Raw genomic sequence first — 19,110 nt, 5'->3', positions numbered from 1 at the left:
CTAGTAAGGATGAACATGACGAGGTCTTATTGCAAGACTTACTGTTTTTTTATGAAAATTAAAATTCAAACATATCTCAATCTTGTGGCAATTTCCTCTTCAAATCACATCCAGATGAACTTTGAAGGAGTAGGGAAGGCTACCCTGGGAATTCGGATTATGGTGGGGTCATAAGAGATGGCAATGGTGCTGTCATGTGGAATTGAACTGGTCTCCTCTGGGAATCAAAGATGCAACCTTTGCAGAATTAACAAAATAAAGAATAGCTGCTACATGTCTGTCAAACACATTGCATAAACTATTGCATCACTGATCATGCTCAAATGCAACAATAGGAAACAAAACCTCTAAAAGTCTACTGTTTTTAACTTTTCAATGTGTCACATCAAATAATTAATAATCGTCCCCTTCATATATACAAATGCATGCATTTACCACTGAGACTGAGTTGATTAGCATTTTTGAAGCATAAACAAAGAATGCCTTTTGTTGTCTTATGCTAATATGAAAATAGTGATATGCATGGTTATTTCAACATAAAGATCAGGAAAATGAATTGATGCCAAACAAACACCCATTAAATTTTAAAATAATGCAGTTATCGAATCATCCGGAAAAGTGAAAACTTTTTTCTACCACTACAATCATTCCGTTAAAAAACATGGTTATCTGAAGGCCTTAGCTTTTTTTATTCTCCCTAGCTAAGAACTGGTGGTGGGGTGGGTAAGAAAAACCAAAGCAAATATGAATTGCTTAAAGCAAAATTAATTTTATTTTAGTATCAATTAATTTATGAATGCTTCAACTTTTGCCTGTTTTCATAGGCTTTCTTTTGCCTTTGAATGACTAGCTAATGCCCCACTTGCTCACCCAAAGAAGGGATATGAGTCTATAATTTCCACACTTTTTTATTTGATGATCAACAAGTCTTCCAGGGGTGTGGACACTCCAGCAGATTATTAAGCCTAGTGTGCATGCTATGCAATTTAATTTGCAGTGATGCAAAAGTATGGGAGTGCAAATGAATTGAATGCAAATATTGTTGTATTCTTATTTTAATATTTACATTATTTTGCTATTTTTTATGATGTAAACAATTAAAAAAAATCTAAAGCAAAAAAAAATAAAGCCCGAAGTGAAAGTGAACCAGCACTTGTGCTTTTCTGACTGTTACCTCTCTGGCGCACAAATAGAGTCTTACTAAAAAAATTTAAAAAATGAAGGAAAAAAGAAGAAGAAATGAATCAAAAGTAAAGCAATATTCATACTCAGCCTATTTGCACTTCCAGCATCTAAACCAGTGTAAACGAAATGCATTTACCTTCCTACCTTCCCATCTAAACCAGTGTAAGAAGAAATTTCCACTGTAAATAAAGTGAACATGGTTTCCAAAGAAATGCATTTACCTACCTACGTTCTCATTTGCTTCCCCTTGTGTAGGGTGATCGAACCATGATTCGTTCGTCCAGATTCCTCGATTTCTCAGTTATATATGTATATATAGTAACCCTACAATGCATATAATATACCTATATATACAACTACATAAACTACAAAGCAAGCTTCTTAGAATCTCGGTGAGCTCCATGCATTTTGCCATTTTGTTTCATTAATACACCTTAATTTTAATGCCTTAAAACCTTATAAATGAAGTTGACTTTGTATTTGTATAAGATACCTCTTTGGCCACATTTAGTTTTTGGAAAGTAATTTACTCGGGTAAATACACTTATTCGGATAAGTATTTTTTAGGAAATACTTACTGCTGTAAGTGCATTTACCTTTTTTTTTGTTTCTCCGATAAATAAGACAATGGCTGTTTTATCATAAAAATCTATTTATTAAAAGGGGCAATTTTGTCCCATCAAGTGTTGGCAATTTAATCTAAGTGGGAAAGTTATTTATTGACCTAATAGATGGGTATCACTTAGGTATGTAATACCCATAGAGAAAATGAATTTTCCATGGACCTCATGTAAAATTGAGAAAAGAACATGTGTATCTTTTTACCCTTTCAAAATCCAAAAGATGAAAGCCCCCTAAAAAGTCATATGTTATCATGCATAATTCCCTCTTGTCCCAATTATACTTTTTCGGGAAATGGGAAGGGAGAAAGTTGGTTAGTAGGAAAGTGGTTCCATAGATCAATTTTCTCGTGTTCTTTTTTCGGTAAGTTGTGGGCATTGAAGTAAAGTTATTTTCCCTAAGTGGCACTTAGCCCTCGTTCATTTTTTAGGAAGTGGGGGCAGATAAGTTGGTGGGTTCTATGAAAAGAAATAAACCTACATTTGTATTTTCGCATTAGTGAGTCCCATGGACAGGAATGACACTAAAGTGGCCCATTTACTTGGGCAACTAATACCCTTCTAAGACTTGAATAAATCATTTATCTATTCACATAAAAAATTAATAATACATGATGAGACAATATTTCTCCTCTAATAATAATATCATTTTTTTGTAAAATACTTATTGTACAATTTTACCCGAAGAATAAAAGAGCAATGATGATAACTGCATTAGCCACATTAGTGACTTACCAAGTCACGAGGCCATAGGGTAACACATCTTCTACTTGAATATTTAACTTCTCCCGTGGAGAAATTTATAAAATAGAATAGGACAAATTTTCCTATTTTAACAATGGCTTTTTATGGGTACTATAAATATCATTATATAACTTATTTGAGAATAAAAAAGAATATGGGTAAGCGAATTTACTAAAATAAGTGTTTCCCATGAATCATAAGTATGTAAGACTTATCGAGGTAGGTGGAACCGGGTGGGTTTCTAATAAGGGTAAAATACAAAAACCTCCCCTTAAATTTCTAACAATAAACCTTCTTTCTATTTAAGAAAAATTTGACAAAAACCTCCCTTACGTCAATGATTAAGACGAAAAATGTTAAACCGATGATAATTTTTTTGAAAATATCTATTTTACCCCTCCGGTTACAATGCATGGCACAACCATGAGTTCTCTCTATGCGGCGGCGATCTCTTCGTTTCTAGTTCCAGTCGGCTCAACCATTTCTCTCGCGAGATACCGGCATCACTTTGGAGATTTCCAGTGACGGTGAGCTTCGATCTGAGGCATAACAACCTCACCGGAGAAATCCCTCAGACTGGAAGGAAGACAGCTGGGATGAGCCTCTCCCCGACATCACTTTCTTCATGTAGTTTTCAGTTTCGACAGAGGAAACCTCGTGCCTTTCTCCAATTTAAAAGCTACTCTCGTATCTTCCTATTCGTCCAAACTCCTCCTCGCCCCTAGAGTTCCGTCGGCAGATTGATGAAATTTCACCGAGAATCCAGTAAATATGACGGAGAATTTCACAATCTCTTTTTTCCCGATGATCTTCTTTGATGGGGAGCGCGAAATCGACCTCGACAACGTCAACGTGCATTTGTCTCTGGAGTTCAAGAATTTTCAATCCATTCTGAGTGAGAAAGTCGGAATCCCTCCTCAGCAGATCGCCATTTATCTAATCCGTCAGAAACCATCAAGATCATCACCGGGAAATTGCCACAGAATTTCGATTACCGACAAGGTAGATTTTTCTACAATTCTTGAAGACAAGGATTGCTTCTTCTTCGTGACAATGGTGAAGTGGTTGAGGAGGGAGAGAAGAGGGATAGGGGATAATTACATACTGCCTCGACCAATCAATTTCCTGCATGAGAAAATACCTCCACTAGATCCGATGAGATTCTGGCATGTTATTGCCATTCTATAGTCAAACTGCAATGCCGGAGTGTTTATCCGGGCGCGTGGATTATGAGAATTAGATATGGAAGCTACAGGGGATGAGAGAGAAGTTCATGATGTCTACGGTGAACACGTACATGAACCCACGTCCGTAAAGCGTTACAGAGCATATCCCGATGAATGGTTAGTATTAGTCGTCTGCGAGGTGTGTTCGGATGCAAAAGGCAGAGGTACCATTTTTCAAATGCGTATACGATGCCGTGACGGTGGGGTTTCACTCTTCGGCCAGTCCAGTTGCTAGGCGCCCAAATCCAGTTAGCTTGATTCTTACGTTTTTAATTTCTGGGTCCACTGTTTATTTGATCAACTTGTTTATTTAGGAGGCTCATACCAGTTGTCTGCGTTCCAGTTTGAGGGATTTCTCCGCTAAGGTTATTATGCCTCAGATCAAAACTCACCGACACCACAATCTCCCAAGTGATGCCAGGATATCGTTGGAGAAATGATTGAGCCAACTGCAATTAGAAACGAAGGGATGGCCGCTGCCAAGAGAGAACTCATGGTTGTGCCATGTTTTGTAGTCAGAGGAGGAAAATAGGTATTTTGAAAAAAAAATTATCATTGGTTTAACATTCATCTTGATCATTAACAGAAAGGGGGGGGGGGTTGACAATTTTTTTGAAAATAAGGAGGAAGGGAGATTTTTACGATTGTCAGAAATTTGAGGGGATGTTTTCGTATTTTACCCTTCTAATAATCTGTATTATACATATATAAAGCAAACTATAATAATTAGGCAAGTGCCGTCCTTGTTGAGCAATTGAGTTGGTAATTAATGCATCCATAAGGAGGAAGCAAGCATGGGTCCAAACCAAGCCTCTAGATGGGGAAGTTCCCTATTCTCCAATCCCACTCTCTACTTGATTGTAAATATATTGGCATTGAAGTCATTTTTCAGAGGCATTTTATTGATGCTAGCATCATGTAAGCAATTTGTTCTTTTCCCTACTTTTTATAGTTTGATTGAATGTTTTCAGGCTGTTCCAATCAAACATTAAATGCTTCATACTTGGAGCAATTTTTGAAGAAAATATTATTTTAATATTTCTTACCATAAACACAAAATACCAAACAACATTTTCACTCCTTTGATTATGTAGCACCTAGTGACACTAATAGCAATATAAAATATGCATAGAACTCGGAGTTATTTTACCTATTTGAAAGCATGATTGTTGCTTCCAACCATGCATGGCAATGATTCCAAATACTTTTTTGTTTTACATTGTGGGAATTTACATAATAAATATTAGAGAAACAACCAACAAATGGAGATTTGTTTATAAATTTTTGTTGTTTTACTCTTCTACTGTCAAATAAAAATTTTTTAAAGTAAAACCCTTATGAAGATATCTGTTTTTTTTAGCCAAGAAGTTTAATTTGATGTTGAAAATGGTCGAACAAGTAAAGTGCAAACTAGACTTCAAATGATCTTGTAATCGAATTGCTCACAAAGTTGCCACTACCAGATTTTTATCCGAAGAAAATGTTTTTAGGTTTCTTTTTTCATGTACTTTCTCATGCACCTGGTCATTACCACCCGTTTTTCTTGATCTTATTTTTGGACTCTAGTTTATTTGAGTTGAATTGATGAATGGATTTGCCTCTTGGCATTCTTAAAAAATAAATAAATAAATTCAAATGGAATATCACCTTTTTTAGGTCTATGTTTTCGCTGAAAGGTCAAAGTGCTTTAACGTACATTTTGCATGTTCGGACCGCAGTTTATAACAGTGTTTTCAACCATTATTGGCCCAACCGGTCGGACTACCCAATGATTAGACTTGTTCATGGGCAGAGGGCTTTTACTGTGTATTAACAAATTTTTTAAAGGCCCGAACCCGAGCCCGAGTCTGGTCCTCATAAAAAGCCCAAAGCCCGAGCCTGGGCCCGGGCCCGAAATTTAGCCTATACTATTATTATTATTATTAATGTTGAAGCAGTTGAATAAAGAGAGAGATTGAAATTATAAAGAAAAGAATAATATATATTAAATTATAAATATATATTTTAATAAATATTATATTATTTATATATTTTATATAATATATAAAATACATATTATATATTGTATAAAATATATAATACTGATGCGGGCCGGGCCGGGCTCGAGTCGGGCTTTTTTGACAAATCCTGAGCCCGGCCCGAAACACAGTCGGACTTACTCTGTTAAGCCCAAGGTTAGGCCCGTGGGCCTAATTATATGACCAAGCCCGACCAAGGTGCAGGCCGGGTCATCGGGCTACCCGGCCCATGAACAGGTCTACCAGTGATCATAATTTTTTTTTTAATAATGATGACCATGGACTACGGGTGCTCACAGTTCAATTAATCGATTTTTTAATTTTTATAATATATATTATATATAAATATATAAAAAAATATTATATTTTAAATAATAAATAATATATCATATATTATAAATATAATGCACATTTATTAATTTATAACATATAATATAAAATATATACCAGTCTGTTTAATTAATCACCAATTTTCTATATCGATTAACGAAACCAAACCGATACCTTTAATTTTTTAAAACATTAAACTAAAACCGAATTATTGAACCGATGGCCTGTTGACCTAGAAGAAAAAACGGGTTTGGAGTTTTCATTAATCACCCTCGTCCATAAGAAATATCGTGGTTGAAATGGCAAAACTTTGAAAGTTTGAATCACAAAATCGTGTTACTTATTCACCATTTTTCATTTTGTTTTCAAAACTTACTTTAGAAAATTAGAACATTACTAAATGTCCATCGTTTCTGAAAATGTTGTTGCTGCAAGGGGCTCATAATGCCTAATGGGGCTCGCATGCATTCTTACGAAGTTATCCGTATTATTATTACCTGACCACCTTTGAGACTTTGACTGTTTTTGTTCCACATTGTCTCGAAATCTCCGAACACTCTGATCTTCTCTTTTATTTGTCTGGATTTTGGAGAAATAAAGTCTGTTCTCTTGTTGTTCACTGGGCGAAGGAGAATAGCATTCTTCTTTTTCTTTTGTTTTGTTGAGCGAAGGGAACGTAAAATTCTCTTAGTATATTCTTTATGCTGTTAAATCACATTAATCCAACTTGCCTAAAAGAAGAGGCGCTGTTAAATCACATTAATCCAGCGGCATGATTACAACCAGAGTGATTAATGTGCTTCACCTCCCGATTAGCTTACCAAACATCAACTGCTCAAATACCTGCTTTTTTGACCAGAAAAAGAAAAGCGGGAGAAGTCGAGAAGTTCATTCTGGTTTCTGATTTCAGAGCAAGAATTGCATCAATAATCAAATCTCCCGTGATTACAAACAATTTTGAGTAATGCTTTTGCTTTAATTGGGATTACAGAAAGAATTGTATCAAAATCATCGCCACCCCTCAAAAGCAATTTATCAGATCACAGTATTTTGGAGCACATTTTTCGCGAGAAATTTGCTCTGGGGAGCAAGATGCGTGTGGTGGTGAGGGGTACAAAATATAATAATAATTGCTTTGCACTTATGGCGGCATGGCTATACGTACGGAAAGCAAACGTCCACACACAGGAAAAAAACACAGTAAAATCGTTTCTGATAAGTTAAAAAATCCTTTTTCTTTTATTTTTTTTCTTCTGTTTCCAAATTCCAATTCAGTCTGCTTCTCCCTCACTCGCAGAGATTTTTTCCTCAACTTTTCTGCAGAGAAAGTAGAAGAGAAGAAAGTCTGTCTTGCTATAAAAAGGATTTTCTTTTCCGCCTCACTTCTCCCCTCCGGTTTGTTCATCGTCAATCAACTCCAATCCTTTCACCAAAACCAACAAGGCAACAACCCACACTGATAAACCAGAAAACCAGCCAATCTGCATCTCTCTCTCTCTCCTGTACAATAAACACATTCACAGAGCTGGTATAGGTGAGTTTTTCGTTTTTTCTTTCTTTTTTTTTTTTCCTGGGTTTCTCTGTTTAAAGAAACTAGGGTTTTGCAAGATTCTTCGCTTAATTTGGAAAAATGCCGCTCCTTTTACTCTTTTCGCTCAATACCCACTTATGTTTTATTCTTCTATGCCGCTCTGTGTACTCAACGTGTATGTTTATATATAGAGCTATGTGCATATCTTTTTCGTCAAATCTCATGCTGGTTCGGTTCATCTTGTGCGAAGGATCGTCAGATTATTCGGCGGAAGATAATGGCGAGAGAGAAAATTCAGATCAGGAAGATCGATAATGCAACTGCGAGGCAGGTGACCTTCTCGAAGAGAAGAAGAGGGCTTTTCAAGAAGGCCGAAGAGCTCTCCATCCTCTGTGACGCTGAGGTTGCTCTCATCATTTTCTCTTCTACTGGAAAGCTTTTCGAGTATTCCAGCTCAAGGTCTCTTTCTGTCCCCTTTCTGATTTTCTCTCTTCTTTGTTCAGCTCCAGTAGAGATCTAAGTGAAACGCATGTCACTCCCATGGAAGCATTTTCTATATCTGCTCCGCCGGGGGGGGGGGGTGTTGAGCTTGTGAAGTTAAACAGTCTCACCAAGTTTTGGTCTCCCAACGTTTGCTCATTTTCCGAAGCTGAAACGAGTATTTTCTCTTGTGAAGAGATCTTAATAACAGGAATAAAACAAATATCAGAAACAACGGAATTGTAGTGCACCGAATCCAACCATTATCCGACTATCCAGAACCACGAAATCTCAAAAGATCGAACTGGCTTTCGATTCTCTCATGTCGCTACTGTTAGAATAGTCTGAAGTCTGATCTGGGTTCTCTCTAACCGATGAGATGAGCTCTCTCTATATCTCTTGGCCTAAGATCGGGTACGATCCTTGCTCTATGTGGAGTAGGTAATAGCGTAGGCTCGAATGACGCATTGACGAGTGGGAAAACTGTCTCTCTCAGCTGCATTTCGTGTCGGAGCCGAAGATCCTGGGTCGCTTATGTAGAACTCTAAGTATCTTATTTGGCCGTACAGCTTTCCGTCCTTGTTATTTTTTTTCCTGGTGTCTCGCGATGTTTTGCTCTCATAATTTCATATATGTTCCTCTCGCTGTGCTGCTTTTCTCATCCATGAGATCAGGAATTCTGAGTTTTTAATTAAGGATGCTGTCGTGGTTTCACTGGAAACAGAAGAAGACCCATCAGTTTGGTCTTGTTTTCGATTCGATTACAGTAGTACTACAGTAACAGTTATTAATGTCTTTTCTACGTAATTTAATTCTATTTTATTGTCATTCATTTATTGTTAGTTCTGCTATACGTCGTCTGTTCCTTATCTGTTCCAAATACATGGAAAGGAAGAAGAGAACACGAAAAAAAAAAAAGTAATTAACATCAAGAATCAAGTGCGACTGATCCATTGAAATTCATTTGGGCTCTTCTGGCATTAACGTGTTTGTATTGGAACCTTGATCATATCTAGCTTCCTTTCTTCTTCGTGCATGAAAGCTTTCACAGTTCCTGGGAACTAACTACCATTACTTAGCATTGGAGCTGGGTAACCCATTAGCCACCTGAGTCCCTACTAAATGCAAGGCTTCTGGCCATGTTTCATACTTTCAGTCGCTACATGCTGCCACTGTACAGGTCTAGTTAACTGGAGGTGAGTTTTGAAATTGTTTCGAATTCTGATCAGGAGCTTTCATGGTCCAAATAAAGTGGATTAATTCATGCACGAGTCTGGTTATACCCAGAAGTAAAGCCATAGCTAGAACAATACCCAGGATCGTATTTTTCCCTACCTTGTTAACTATATCGAGAAGTTTCAAATTGGATTAGCCACTGGGTATGCTTTAATTTTCGAACTGAAACTTCAGGTGCTGTCATCCTTGAAGTTGCTAGCAATGATCTGTTTGTTTCAGAGATAAAGAAGTATTTTAAGTGTTTCTTTTAAAAATATAATCTAAAGTAAAACCACTTTTAAGCCCCCAAACATGGGGCTTTGAAAATGCATATCCTGAGTCTTATCCAAACGCAACCTTAATTAGTTAGACTAAATTCATAAAAAATAAAAAATAAAGGATTTTGAACACATGGAGGGCAAAAGGGGATCCAAAGAGAATTTAATCATTTAGTGATTCCGTATCGGATCATACAGGGAGATGCTTTTATATAGAGTACTGATCATATGTTTAGTTCTTATCGTGCTTTAAACATTTATTAGTACAAGCTTTACATATTTTACAATGGCTGTTGTTGAAGGTAATTATAAATTGAGCTACCTTAATGAACTAATTGATGAGGATTATTATACTATATTTTTCTCTTATTCCAATTCATTAATCAAACTTATCAAGACAACTATTGAATTAAATGCATGCGACTTCTTGTCAGGTAAATTTCTAACTTTCTAAGAAATTGAGATTAAATGCATGGAATTGCATTTCCATTGAAATTTTCTTAGTGTTCCCATTCTAAGTTCCTTAACTATATTTCTAATGGAATATGATTCAAGGATTTCCGAGGGTACTGACTACTGACATGGTATCTAAAGCATAATTGGAGTTGGTGTGTGATAATAGAATGGGGACCCCCGGCCAATTTTATTATTATTTTTAATCTTCAATCTACCCTAGGTGGGGGCTGGTCATCATTGAACTTTTGACCCCTTGTATTATGATTTCTTTTCTTTCCTGTCACGTGTTGCTTTAAGCTTTTAAATCAACTAATGGGGAAGGTGACTTTTGGAACTAATTAGGCTGTGTTTGGTTTGATAGAAAATAAGAGGAAAAAAACTGAGGGAAAGGTCCTAGTATATTTCATATTTTAACAACCTTATTTCAACTTATTGTTTCTACCCCTATTTACTAAATTACTATCACACCAAATATAGCCTTAAAAAGTTTTAAGGACCTGAAAATTCTTTTTTTTTTTTTAATGCTTTGATCGGCTGTGTTTGGTTGCAGTGCAATTTTATTTTTACTAGTACAAATGCATAGGAGCGCAAATGAAAAGACTGTAAACAAAATGACATCAGAATTTGCACCCAAAACATTTTCACTACCATAGTTCTGCATCTATTTGCACTGCAACCAAACATAGTGTATCAGTGCATTTGAAAATTAAAACCTACCCAAGCCTAATATATAGTGTATCAGTGCTTCTTGGAAACAATACTTAGCGTAGGATACACACCAATATGTTTTGATACTTTGAACCTTGATTTTATCTTTCTTTTGTGAAACATTCCCATTGAAATTTAGAACATTGAACAAATAGCGAATCATTATAGGAGTGTGGATTCCTTCCACCTTTCTCCGAAACCTTCCCACCCTGGATTTCTTCTTCTCGGTTTTCAAATATATATATTTGTTTTTTCTGATATTTCTTTCAGAATTATAGGTCCCAAAGGGTGCTCCCTGGATGTTGAATGTTGTGATATCCCATTCGGTAATGGTAAGATGGAAAGCCTTACTGCTTATATTTCAAATGCTTCTTCTTTTACCTACAATACATAACTTTCCATATCCACATCTGTGGATAACATAATGAAGGCTCATTGCATGATCCAAATTGGACGAGAAAATATTGCTTGTTATACTGGAAGGTCAGGTCCTACTTGATTACTTCCTTGGGCTGGTATGAAAATTAAAATTGACTTATCTAGTTTAGTCATCCAAGAAGATGATATGGAGATGGGCCAGGTCCTACTTGATTACTTCCTTGGGCTGGTATGAAAATTAAAATTGACTTATCTAGTTTAGTCATCCAAGAAGATGATATGGAGATGGGCCTTGAATGATCTATTAATAGCCCTCAAGTGAGTCCATGATTTATACGGGCTTACCACTGGGAACATGAGTGAATGTAGACTCCATTAGGTTGTGTTTGGTTGTGCTAGTGGAAGTTAGCAGAAATGAAGTGACAAGCCTCTAGGTGTCATTTTTCACTTTTTCTAACATGCAAATTTAGACGGTGGGAGTTTCTTGTTGAATTCTGTTATGCTGAAAAATGGATCCTTGGATGGACTTCAATGATTGGGAGAATTGCCTCTCCAACTTCTCCATGTCTAAACCATCCTCCCAAAAAAGTCTTGCATAATATAGTGTTCTAGCTCTTGTTCTAGTTATTGACTTAATGAGAATTTTTAGGAATATTCTGTACTTGAAAGAGCTACCTTCTTCGTCCTATATGAATTTTGGAGTATTTGTGTCAAGAATATTGTTGGTGCGTATCGATTGTTTCAGTACCATTATGATCACGGTAAAACAGGCGTACCGGCCACCTGCCTGCTGACACAATATTATTTGATATGCCCGATATGGGTCGTATCGTGTCAAAATTTTGAACCTTTATATTGTTGTTATGGCTGCATCCATTTGGTATGTGTGCTTGTGTATCTTTGCATATATTGCCATTTTTTTCAATTTATATTTATGTTGACTTTTTTATTGGTATTAGAAACTAATAGCCTAGAATTTAGTCTTTCTTTTTCTTACAAAATTTTATCATTGCTCTACTATTACCATTAATTGTTTATGTTGCCTTGGCAACTATATTCTCATGATTTGTACCTATTTCAGTGTTTTCTTTTTACTTAAGAATTGAAGTCTTGATTGAAGGTATCTCTGCAATAACAGTGTAGAGGGCGGGTTTATGGAGAAGAAAGTGGGTTACCCAAACTTGGGCGAGTCGTGAAGATCCATTGACTTTGGCAAAAACTATCAACCAAGATGGTCGAACCATTAAATTGTTTGAACCACTGTTATTACTTTTGACTTTTGAGACCCCAATAAAGTTTTGAAACACATTAAAACAACAACCAAGATGGTCGAACCATTAAATTGTTTGAACCACTGTTATTACTTTTGACTTTTGAGACCCCAATAAAGTTTTGAAACACATTAAAACAACAACCAAGATGGTCGAACCATTAAATTGTTTGAACCACTGTTATTACTTTTGACTTTTGAGACCTCAATAAAGTTTTGAAACACATTAAAACAAGTGTTATATACAAATTTTAGCCAATGAATTAAAAAAGAAAGGAGTGAGTACAAGCTCAAGTCCCCAACCCAACTCAGGAAATTCTTCATTATAGCAGGCACTGGCATTTGTCTTTTTTTTTTTTTTTGATAATTAACTGTGAGTTTATTAATTAAGGAAAAGAAAAATACGTTTACAACCACTTTACATGCAAATCTGTTTTTTGTTAGTCAACTTAGTCTAGAATCTTCTACCTAACGCCATCGGCCCATCTAAACACATGCCTAGCAATCATTACATGGTATGGGATGACCAGACTGTTTTCTGGGTCTTTGAGCCCATTTGAAGCTTCTACCAACTTCTCTCTCTAGTCATTTTGTTGTTCTTTTTGTGACGTGTTGACAATTTAATATTGTGACAAAATTTGACCAATATTCTTGAAATGTATAAATCAAGGGAAGAGACCAATTAATATTGTGACAGAAATGAATCAGTTTTTTTTTTTTTTTTCATTCCTACATGAATTTCAGAAATTTTGGGTGATTAGATATTGGTACTGATTCCTTTTTTTTTGTATTTTTTAGTTATAGGTGTCTTGGGAATAGAGTTTTCAAGTGTTTCAGAGATTTACTATTATTTTAAAATTACTATTTATTAGTAACTTTGATGCTTACTATTTATAGTAATTCTCGTAATTACTATTTGTAGTAAATTCATAGTTTACAGTATTTATTATTTTTTGGTTTGTTTAGATTAAGTTGGTTTATGTGGGATTTGGAAAGTGTAAAGGGACATTTCAGTTTATAAATTAATGTTGATTTGGGCCAGTTTCTTATTCCAAGTTTGGAGTTTGTAAAGGGACATTTTAGTTTATAAATTGAGTCAATAAATTGGGTCATTGCAATTGATTTGTTGAAAGTAAAGTATGGTTTAGTGAAGTTGGGTTTGAATTCTCAACTCCCACGGAGCCTTTGTTGAACCATGAACTGCTTTTGATTAAAGATTATGGCTATTATGTCACCATAGCTACTCTTGAATCCTGTACTCCAATGCAGCCATGCATACTCAATTCTTTTAACTAAGATCATAAATTTTGGCCAGAATAAACCACCAAATATTTTTTATATTGTGTCAGTTACTCTATCAAAATTTGTACGCAAGCAAAATGAAAGAATTGACTGGACATATTCCAGAGCATGTCCCCTGGTGCTTGTTGTCGAATGTTGACATATATCAGTTAATAGATAAAGAAGGATTAGATTTAAAAGAATTAGATTTATGGACACATATTGAAAATAGAGGTTTTGAATTAAGTAGGACTAGATTTGAATATATGCAATGTATACAATCTAATAAGAATTAGGGAGGAATTCTGGCTACACTTGAGACCAAGGGATGTCTCAATATGACCTCTTTATTGGTTTGAAGGAAGAGATTGAGCAGGATGTCTCCCACAGAATTAAAATAAGGATAAGAGAAAAATGGGAGTGTGCATCTAGGGTATAATGTCACAAGTGAATACCACTTAGGCTGTGAGTAAATTTCATAAAACAATTACAAGAACAAGAATGTATTATGATGCAAAGTCTTGGACAATCAAGACGTGTCTGAAAACAAATGTGGCTGAAATGCAAATGTTGAAACAAGTGAGTGGTGAAACTAGGAAGGATAGAATCAGAAACCTAGAAATTGTTCCAATAGGTGACAGAATGGGGCAAGAAGATCATCTCGAGCACTAGTAAGGAGTACTATCACATGTTGAAGGGGATAGAAGAGCTAGGGGCAGAGATCATGGATGTGCTGAGTAGTGAGAAATGATTTAGGGGATTGAACATAATAGCAGAACATGGTTCTTGTGCTTGACTCGATATGGATTGGACAAGGCTTATATGATGATGATGATGACAACTTTTTCAACAAATTTAATTTTACAAAATTCTCAAATCTTAAAAGCCATGCTTTTAACTAACCCACCCACCCCCCAACAAACAAAAAATAAAAAATAAAAGAAAAGAAAAAGAAGAAACTCTTTGGTTTGGATTTCTTCCTGATTTTGACACTTGTAACATTAACCCTCCATTTATTTTTTATGCAGTTGTGTAGGCATTTTACATCTTGTAACCACTTAAATTCGGTATTCTATAAAAATGTGTTTTTTGATCATATTGGTCGCTCTGAATTTGGCATGATGCACGGATCCTGGTGCTACTTGAATTTATTTTGTCATATATTTAATATCTCTCGTTATTTCCCTCAAAAAAAAATTATAATAGTTGGTTCCTGTTTAAAATTGTGATGTAAAAGTGATTTGTCATCTTTGCACCATTACGGCCAATAACTTTGTCATTGGTTTGTCTTCTGAAGTATGAAGGAGATACTTGAAAGACATAATCTACACTCAAAGAACCTTCACAAACTGGATCAACCTTCTCTTGAGCTACAGGTATCCTGATCTAAGTTATCTTAATCTGGTGTTTTATACATCAAAATGGAACAAAATATGCATGGAAAGTTGACCTCCTTGTAGTATTATATCCGGGAGAGAAATAATATCATTCTTAGGTGCATGGAAATGGGTGGTAGATGCATCTCTTGACAGGATATTAGTGTAGCTTGATCTTTGTCTTCGAATAATTCTGCCAATTATGGATTCTAGCAGATGAAAATGCATGATAATTTTCCATTTTGAATAGCAATTACTTAGACTGACTCTCAACTCTCCCTGAACCATTAACCTAGAAGCTTAAGCTGTTAGTTGAGGTCCCTGAACAGGTTTTCATCCCTTCACGGGACACAAGCCCATCCATACCTTGTGCTGAAATTTAATTGTTATGGGGGTGATGAGGATCTAACACTAGCCATTTGGTCTAAAAAGGTCAGATACCATCTCAAGGAAACCGCTCAACCTAAACGCTTAAGCTATCAGGTGAGGTCCCTGAAATGTGTCTAAAAGCCTAACCGATTTCTGGCACGTGTAGATGCAGTGCAGAGATCTAGGCCCAGTAATTTGTAATTTGCTCCTTCTTAGGGGGAACTAGACATTTTTTCGTGTGTCGCCGCTGGAAACTTCTTGGCCAGAAATGTGCTTGAAACATGAAACATGCAAGCATCTATGTACATAGAAAATTCAGGGAAAGAATAACATGAAGAAGATGGCTGTAAGCTATGCAAGCATGCTTTGCCTATAGTAGCTGGAATCGATAAGTCTTGGTAGGAGAGGACTGTTCTCTGATTGGATTTGTCATATTGGTTATTCCTTATCACTGAAGCATGGTGCAATAACATTCTCGTTATAGCTCCCCACTTCTATCATAAACCATAAATATGAAATGTAAGATTTAATTGGCTGTTTCATTTCGTTCTTTTAGCTAGAGAACAACAACTATGCGAGATTGAGCAAGGAAGTTGCAGAGAAAAGCCATCAACTGAGGTGCTAATCTTTCTCTGTTGATTTAACCTCCTTGGCTATTCATGTTCAAATGTTGATTGATCACCTTTTACATGTTAGGCAAATGAGGGGAGAAAACCTGCAAGGGTTAAATATAGAAAAACTTCAGCAACTAGAGAAGTCCCTGGAAACTGGTTTGAGCCGTGTGCTAGAAACAAAGGTTTCTATTTTTCTACCTGTAGATTGTAGTATTACCATCAAGTCAAATACAATTTTAGCTGTAATTTTTCGTAAACAATGCAATTTAAGCTATTCTCATGATGCATGCTTTATTTTATTGGTTTTCAGGGTGAACGAATTATGAAAGAGATCAGTACACTACAGAGAAAGGTTAAATGACTGAACTTCAACTTCAATATTACGAGGATTTACAAATTACTAGTAATTTCTACTCCTAGGCATGTTTCAAAGTACCGATATGCATTATAAGTAATTTTTGCCTGTCTGCCCCCTGAACCAGGTCAGAGCCCGACACACCCCCTGTAGGGGTGTATCGGGAAGCCACCGAAGTCGAAATTTTGATCCTTGCCCACAATTTCAAGGGGTGATACCCATCATAAAATCCTTGTTGCAACTATATGGGATCGCGTGCATGAATCCTTTTTCACCATTCTGTTCTGTTTAGTGTTATTTCCATTGGTTACATTACGAGTGCTTAAATCTTTTTTTTTTGGCTACTTGCATCCAAGTCATTCTTGGTCTGCCTTCTTCTCCCTGAATGGGCAATGCTCTCTCTGGTTACAAATTGTTTCCGAATTAAGAATTGAGGCAGGCAATCTCTAGGAAGGATATTGAGTTATTGACTATTGAAAATGTTCTTTCCTCCTAAATCCTAAGTCCAGATCTGCTACCAACACTGTTCCGACAAACCGCGGCAGTCACACATCGGGAACATCTCCCCATGAATGATAAGGGAGATATTCCGAATGTGCAGCTGCAGTGGCATGTTGGGAACGTTTTGTTGGTTGCAGATCCCTAAACCTTGAATCCTAATATTTGGAGTCTCTGTGGGTTACAAAACTGATGTGAAACACTGCAACATCTTGAACGTACAGATATCCTATGATACTACAGCTGCAGATTGGGAACATCTCCCCTTCCCGCACTTGTACGTACGTTGTCAATTGTCATTCATGGGGAGATGTGTTCCTCCTGATTTGCGGCTGTGGTGTCCTGTGGGAGTGATATTGTGAACCTTACTTGAATGGAATGGCTGAGTTTTCTTTTAATTTCTCTAGGAAAATACCTAAAATCATAATTGTACCTTGTCTATATAGCTTTTTATCAATCATATCTTACACCTAAAATATTAATAAACTTGCAGGGGATGGAATTGTTGGAGGAGAATGAGCGATTGAAACAGCAAGTGAGAGCTTCCAGTACAGTTTCCCTTGTACTTTTTCTTTGCTTCTTAGACTCAGTTTGGAAAGAGTAGAGAATACAGATGCATACAAAATAATACAAAATTAAAGGTTTTGCACTCTACATATTTGTATCGGTACTCCTTCCAAACAGAGCCTAATATATATGCTATATTATTGGTTGGTGAAATTTTTAGTTGCAGATTATGGAGATGTCCAAGGGACAAAGACATATTAGTGCTGAATCTGAGAACTTGGTATATGAAGATGGCCAGTCATCCGACTCCGTCACCAATGTCTGCAGCTCCATTGGTCCGCCTCAAGATTATGACAGCTCTGATACCTCACTTAAGTTGGGGTAAGCATCTGCTTTGTTTCTCTCCGAGATTTCTGATGGCAATTTGACTCGTCCCAGTGCCGCCTTGCCCTTCCCCAGTTGGTGTGGAATTATTTACTGCTGATTGGGGTTCAAGGCAAGTGTCGAGAAACCCGAAACTCCCGGGTTTGGGGATGGTATTTGTTCACCCGGCCCCAACTATATTATAAAACATAATAAATAAATTTGTAAATATACAAACAGGAATGACGGGGGTGGGGAAAATTTGGGGGATCCCTAATCTACAGGGATGGAGATGGGGATGGGGTTGGGATTTGTAGCCCCGATGTGGTTTGGGATATGATATGTATCACATTTAGAACCATGTGCGTCATTTTTTAGTTTTTTATTTAACAGCAAGGTTATTTTTATGTTATTTAATTAAAAATGAGTCTTTTCTAGTAAGGCCTTAAAAAAAGTATGGGTGCCATAAAATACAATACAATAATCGTATCGATACTTTCAATCTTGCTAATAACGTATTTTTTATTTGTATTTCCTCGCAGTCTACCCTATTCAAGCTGAAGGTTAAGGGACGGATGGTAGAAGAGATGATTAGCTGCAAAGAAGAGGAAGTTTTAAATTATTATATATCATATATTGGAATATGTCACCTTATAAAATTCAGATACAAAACTGTCCCAAATTGTACCTACGGTGTTATAAGTTCAGTTGAGGAGCTCAAAATACTCCTGGACAAACATCTCTATGGGCGGGCCCTTTTGTTCTTCTAAATTTCTAATCTCTCTGCATTAATCAGTTCAATCAATATATTGAGCTTAACTTGGGAATTTCGTGTGTTAAATATTCCTGAGTTCCTAAATTATATAGTTTTATATTCTAAAATCTAAGCTAATGTCTACAGATGAATAGTGACCCAAAATAAAGATGTACTTATTATTATATGACATAACTATGTTGACGCGCATGATGCATCCAAAATTAAATAAATATATTATGCCATGAATTGAAAAACATTTTTAAATTAATATATAGTTATCGTGCATTTAATTTGTGGTTGGAATTGGAAACCCATTGATCAATTGAGTTTGCTATATATGGTTATTATTTCTTTTACGAGGATCATATATCAATAGATAATTTTGTAACTGGCTTTATAATATATATATGAATGATATCTTACCCATTTATAAAAATGAAGAAACAGATGAATGGGTTTCCAACACACTCTGATTTTGTATTTCTTGGATTATCCTCTTAAAATGGCTAAAATTGTCAAGACATCTTATTTTATATTTCTAGGTTTTGCCT

The 19,110-nt window shown here is 36.0% G+C and overlaps 1 protein-coding gene across 10 annotated transcripts; it reads left to right on the top strand.

The window, feature by feature from the left end:
* The first annotated feature begins 6,945 nt into the window (after positions 1–6,945).
* On the top strand, positions 6,946–18,629 carry LOC148876613 (MADS-box protein SVP-like). Of its 10 annotated transcripts, none has more exons than XM_088975046.1 (10): positions 6,946–7,323; positions 7,447–7,657; positions 7,905–8,113; positions 15,018–15,096; positions 16,022–16,083; positions 16,162–16,261; positions 16,390–16,431; positions 17,426–17,467; positions 17,660–17,820; positions 18,345–18,629. In XM_088975046.1, exons 3-10 carry the CDS (start codon positions 7,932–7,934, stop codon positions 18,361–18,363), a joined length of 687 nt encoding a protein of 228 aa, XP_088831172.1. In that variant the 5' UTR covers positions 6,946–7,323; positions 7,447–7,657; positions 7,905–7,931; the 3' UTR covers positions 18,364–18,629. The 10 variants fall into 10 exon arrangements, with proteins under 10 accessions (XP_088831172.1, XP_088831365.1, XP_088830966.1 ...); XM_088975239.1 differs by having other exon boundaries at positions 7,020–7,323; positions 17,666–17,820; XM_088974840.1 differs by having other exon boundaries at positions 7,020–7,323; positions 17,426–17,494.
* Positions 18,630–19,110: the final 481 nt, after the last annotated feature.

This window comes from Nelumbo lutea, chromosome 1 (genome assembly GCF_056320005.1).
Source record: "Nelumbo lutea isolate HS-2025 chromosome 1, American lotus-T2T, whole genome shotgun sequence".
NCBI lineage: Eukaryota > Viridiplantae > Streptophyta > Magnoliopsida > Proteales > Nelumbonaceae > Nelumbo > Nelumbo lutea.
Note: the sequence above shows the minus strand (reverse complement) of the source record. Positions and strands in the feature narration are given on the sequence as shown.